The sequence below is a fragment of the Lissotriton vulgaris genome, chromosome 3_1 (genome assembly GCF_964263255.1).
Source record: "Lissotriton vulgaris chromosome 3_1, aLisVul1.2, whole genome shotgun sequence".
NCBI lineage: Eukaryota > Metazoa > Chordata > Amphibia > Caudata > Salamandridae > Lissotriton > Lissotriton vulgaris.
The window spans coordinates 794,199,686-794,205,685 of NC_141689.1; the positions used below are offsets into that span (position 1 = coordinate 794,199,686).

At 45.8% G+C, this 6,000-nt stretch overlaps 1 protein-coding gene across 1 annotated transcript in view; it reads left to right on the forward strand.

Moving 5' to 3' along the window:
- LMNB1 (lamin B1) overlaps positions 1-3,299 on the forward strand; it is an 81,712-nt gene extending 78,413 nt beyond the window's left edge. Inside the window, exon 11 of the mRNA XM_086961108.1 lies at positions 2,674-3,299. Coding sequence (XP_086817234.1) covers positions 2,674-2,715 — 42 coding nt within the window. The 3' untranslated portion in view covers positions 2,716-3,299. The remainder of the gene's footprint in view (positions 1-2,673) is intronic.
- Positions 3,300-6,000: the final 2,701 nt, after the last annotated feature.

Sequence of the window (6,000 nt, forward strand, 5' to 3'; positions counted from 1 at the left end):
TTTGACCCATTTGAGATCCTTGTGTGCCATTCTCATGGAGTCTCCTGATGAGGGTTTTATGGAAGACTGTATCAAAGGTTGCAGAGAAGTTGAGCAGAATGAGGGCCTCAGTCCAGTTTTAGTCTAATGTCAGTAACCGCAGTGCCTGCTGTATTCGGTGCTGTGGTTCTTTCGGAATTCTGAATGAATATTGTGATGGTGAAGTTCATGGTGGGTTGTGAGTTCATTATTGATGACCTTCTCAATCACTTTGGCTGGGCTAGCGAGCCGTGATATTGGTCAGAAGTTGCTCAGTTAATTTGGGACATCTGTGGCCTCCTTGCAGAGGGCCTTGGTGTCTGCAAGTTTCAGTTCATTCAGGAAAATGGTGGACATGATGGAGGTGTTGATGTGATGCTGATTGGTGATGTTCCCTGGTTGTAGATGTGGTGGGGCCATAGGTCCTTTGGTGCCCCAGAGTGGATTGTTCACGATTGCTGCCATGTTTCTGGTGAGGGTAGTCCTTTCGGTCAGTTAGACCTCTTGGTGGTGGGTAGGTTAGTGATTTTGCTGGTGTTGGTGTTGTACCCCTTACCACAACTAGTCCTCTAGTGGGCTGGCTATTTGGTCCAGTCCAGCCTGCCACCACAGACTAGTTTCTGACCCCGTAGGATGTGAGAGCCTTCCTCTTAAAGGACAAACCATGCCTGGTGATTTGCATATCAAGGCTGGAGGCTTCAAAGGCCTCTGCCACCTTTGATATGCGACCCAAGGCTTCCCCAAACAGGGGAGATGCCACCCCTTTCCCCTGGGCCCATTTGGCACCAGGACAGGCGGGGAAAGTGTTCTATGCAGGAGGCAAGTTGCACTGGCAGGTTGGACAAACCTCTAGGGTGAGCGGCCTGAAGTGAACACACAGTTGGGAATTCCAGCATCTTGTGTGTGCGGTGGGGAAGTGGTCATCTAGGAGGTGCAGTGACCCATGGGTAAGTAGCCCATTGGGTACTACTCCTCCCTCCCTTTAAGGATGATGGGTAGGTGAATATAATTGACATTTAAGATTTCCAAGAGTTGAAACAATCCTGTATCAGATGGTGTTGCTGTGTACATTACAAGATGCAACACTGAGAGCCAGCCACCAAAATGCCAGTCACTCTTGGGTCTAAGGAAACCAAAGAAGCTTATAACCCACCTACGGTGCCAGCCGGTAATAAAGAGTGGAGCTTCAACCCTTTGTCACAGGCCCAGGAATTCCCTAAAGCTCAGCAGGCTGTTAGACATTAGAGCTCAGAGCAAACACCACACCCGAAAACCCATTACTAGTACACAAGGGTTCGACCATCAAAACTGTCTCTGCCAGAGGCCCCCTCCCCGCACCCTCCAGCAGGAGTCTGAGCATCAATCCCTCTGGTTCCACTGTTTGCTTTGAGCCCACTCTACGCCAAGAGCCCACATCCACTACAAACAAGCCTCAAGCCGAGGGCTTGGGTCCTTTAAATTTGCCCACACCAACTCGACCCAAGGTGCCAAAATTGTTAAAGCCATCTCAGGAAGATTTATGCACAGAATGAATAAACTGCAGTCTTCCAGCTCCCAGAGGTGCCTGGTGTTGGCCAGTGAAAAATATACTTGCATCACTCATCCAGGAAGATTTTGGCACACCCTCCCAACCTGGATTCATAGCCAGTCCACTAGACATTCCTAAGAAAGAGGAAGGTAACATTCAAGGAGGGAATCAGCAGTTCGCGGTCTCTCCCTTCCCAAATAGATTAAAGATGAGCCGACGGGTTGTGTTCCACAACCACCATTGTGTCCTCTAAAGTATTCTCCCCCCGCCGCTCCCCCCCCCCCCCCCCCCTCCCCCATTTTCTATTGGAGTTGTGTCAATGAGTAGAGCTCTTAACGGGTAATGTTGTCCACTTACCACAAATGACGTAATGGTATTGTGCTGAATGAATGAGGGATGTGTAGGTAGGCTTCCTTGAGGTAGAGTATCGCCATGTCTCCTGTACAGAGCAGAGGGTGGACATCCTGCAGGGATGTCATTTTAAAATTTGACAGGATGTATTGGTTTAGTGGTCTGCAGCTATATTTTGTACTTTTGGAAATGTCTAGCCTGCCACGCAAGAAGCTACCCATCGGAGCAGCCCTTTTAACTGTTTCCAGATGGAATCTAGTAATTTGGCACCTTTAGGTCTTAAAGTTGGAGTACCTTAAATTACACTTCTCTACTTGCATCTCTCATCTATATGGGGGGGGAAGAAGAGTGAGTGAGACAAGCTTTGTCCTGATGTGTTGTGGTCTTCAGTGAAGATTCACTGGATATCTTGATACGGAAGAGGACATTAAACATCTTGTAAACGCCCATACCAACACTAGATTGCAGGACCTTGCAGAGCATGTGAATCAACAGCATGACAAGCTACAAATAGTTTCATGGTAAGTACACTTCTCTTTAACTAGTCTATAATTGAGAAGACGTATTTTACCGTGGTCTTAAAATTGCATCACTATTTACGCAAATTATTATTGGACTAGGTTCCATATAAGTGGTTGATGGTCCCTAATAAAGGTATGCTCACTCAACCCTTCCCTGTGTTGGGAAGTGAATTTACTCCATGCCCTAAAAAAAATGTTTTCATGTTCTACTAGTTTTCAACCTAATTTAAAACTGAACCTTTGTTGCCTTTCTAGGGAGAACAAAGAGATGTAAACAGAAGTTGCTCTGTTATGTGAGATTGCCCTAGGAACAAGCTTCAAAATCCAGATCTTCCCTACAATGAAGACCCTGCTCAAAAGCACAATATATTTTTGTATTTTCTTTGTGAAATTATAAAAACTTGCATTTATTGCCTTATTTTCTTGCAACATGAAGGGGTGCTTGTAGTATCACATCGAACCGTGAATCATTGACATTGAACTGTGAATTTTTATTTTCTTAACTTACCATTTTGAAGTCTTGGGCAGTTTTTTCCTCATTGTACAGAGTGGATCATTGTTTGCTTTTTCTAGCAAGAAGACTGTACTGTTTTATATTGTCCCTTGTTAAACATCCTTGTTCGCTGAAGGTTAAGTAATGTTAGAGATGGAAAGGAATTTTCAATATAACTTTTTATACCACTATTTTGTACAGTGTTTAGGTTTACAAAGGTTTTAAGAGCAGCTATGTAAGCAGTAAACATATCTAATCATGTGAAAGTACTGTTTTAATTATTTTTTTTAGTCTGAGCCCTGGTAAAGAGGTAGAAGGGGTTGTGAGAATTTGGAACTTTTAATAGTGTTTTTTTGTATGTGGAAAAAAATAAAAAAAACATTTTAAATGGTTTGTAATTGTTTACTCTTAGCACTACTACAGGAAGTGGGTACGTTGCCTTCAAGATTGTGCTTAATTGAGGACTGTATTGAGTGGCTGTGTGATAGATGCAGCGTGTTTCTCCAGTATTGGGGTGTCTTTCATAGATTCACATGCTTGAATATTCACCGTCGTCGGAGTGGGAGTCCCACTGTAAATAAAATAGCAATAAATACTAAATCTATATATAATATATAATAAATATATACAGTACATAATAAGGATAAACCCAAAATATGCATAGAAGAAGCATAGGGTACCTAACCAAAAAATTCTACATAGGAATGCATGGGAATATAAAAGTTCGAATGCAGCCTATCCTTGTCATTATGTTAGTCCAAACTGCAGCCAATCAGGCGCCAGCAGCCCTCTAGAACCTTCTCCTCAGAGCTCAAGCCCTCAGATTTTCTACCGCACGTCGTGTGTAAGGGAGTCTCCCTGAGCTCTGCTCAGTTTTTCTTCTCTTCAAGTGTTTTCCAGTTCTCTACAATGTCTTCAAGTAAGAAGTCTCTCTTCAGAGCTTGTTCATCCTGTGGAAAGCTAAGATTATTTCATGAGGACCCTCACAGTAAGTGTATTTACTGCCTGTACCCGGACCATGAAGTGGGAAGCTGTAAGCTCTGTAGAAAATTCTCAGAGAAAACTCTTAAGGATAGAGAGGGCCGCTTACTAGTTTGGCTTCAAAGGCTGAAGGATAAAGACAATATACTTTCTGATGCTGAAAGTCTTGTTTCAACCCACTCTAAAGCAGCTTCTAAGCGTGGTAGTGTGCAGGTGGTGCCTTCCCCATTTCTAAAAAAAGAGGAAAATATCCCTCGCTTTAACCCCTGCGGTGTCTTCACCGTTACCTACCACGTTCGGGCCCACGAGACATAGCTCTCAGGCTCCTTCTGCTTCGATTTCCAGTTTTTCTGTGAAGAAAACTGATTTTCCGTCGACGACGGTAGTTTCAACTCCGTCGACGAGAATGGCTGTCTCTGGATCAAAGTCGACGACGACAGTCGCGACGACGCTGGCCTCTGGATCGTCGTCCGCTTCGGCGACGTCGATGAGAGTTGTTCTCAGTTCAAAGACTGTTTCTTCTATAATTCCGATTTCATCTTCGTCGACGAAAAGAGTTCACTCGTCGACAGCCCGTTCGTCGTCGACGAAAGGATCGAAGACTGTGGGTTCGTCTACGGCCTCGACGACTAGTGTACCGTCGACGGCTTTCCCGTCGACGAGAGAGCCTGCTTCATCTGTCCCGTCGACGACCGCTCCGTCGACGAAGACCTTAAAATTGAAGGTTCCGTCGACTGCGACGACGATGTCCATGAAGATTACTCCGTCGACGGTCTCCTCGTCGACGACGACCTCAAAATCACTTCCCTCAAAGAAGACGACTGATATCATGCCGTCGACGCGTGCGCAGGACACAGTTTCCACGCCAGCCTCTTCATTTGCTTCAATGCCTTTATTGCCTCTACAGTCCAGCAAATCAATCCAGTTCGGGACTTTCACAGAAGGAGAAATGGTTAATCCTCCCTCTCCTTTGTTTGCTACTGATTCAGATCAGGAGTCTGATGACCAAGCTCAAAGTCTTTCGGACCTGAACATAAAGTGCCAAGACTTCAGTAACGATGAAGAGGAACAGTATGGCCAACATCAAGCAACTCACTCAAGTACCAGCTGCGATGTTGCCTATATCAATGATATCGAACCTCCAAAGTATGTTGGAGGATTACAATCGGCGATTCCCACCATCTCCACAGGTTGCTGCTGTCCCATCAGTGTTGAACCCAGTTACAGAGCCGACACTGGCTCCTTCACACCCAGCGCCGCCTGTTACTGTTCATAGAAGTACATCAGTTCGAGTTCACACAACAATTTATCCAGATGATGATGACGAGAATCCTCCAGAGCGTGAGGATGGAGAAGTTTCGGATGTGGATGGGGATGGTGATGAACATTTAGCGGAGTGGGATGACTATCATGCTCAGATACCATCACCTTCTCAGGTGCCGCCAGGGGATTCTCCTCCAGTGGGTTTTGCAGGCTTCCACCAATTAATGGACAGGGCGGCGCAACGGTTCAAATTACCACGAGTCCACAGAGAGGAAGATTGCTTCCTTTATGATTTCAAGAACCAACCATTTAAACGGATACACACAGTCCCGATTATAGATTTCATCTGGACTGAAGGGGTCAAATTGATGAAGACGCCTAACTCTTTACCAGCACAACTACCAAGGTTGGAAAAGAAATATAAGGCGCCGGTGGGATCTCCGGCATGCCTTACAGGTCAACCTAAGCCCGATTCTGTCGTTACGCAGGCAGCTCAGAGAGGTTCGATGAATCCAGCGTCTACAATCACCGCTCCTCCAGACCGAGAGGGCCGTCGCCTAGATGCAATTGGGCGTAAGTTTTCCTCCATGTCCTCTACAACGGTTTGAGTAGCTAACGCTATGGCTATCTTAGGTCATTGTGACCGTCAGGCTTGGGCAGATATGTCCGCCTATGTGGCGTTACTTCCGGATGCTTCCAAAGCAGAAGCGCAGAAGATTCTGCAAGAAGGAGAAAGAACTTCAGAGGAACTCATTGATTGTGCAGTGGATGTGGCCTGCACTGGTTTTCGCCAACTCGCTGGAGCGGCCGTCCTACGTCGACAAGGTTGGCTACGCTCAACTTCG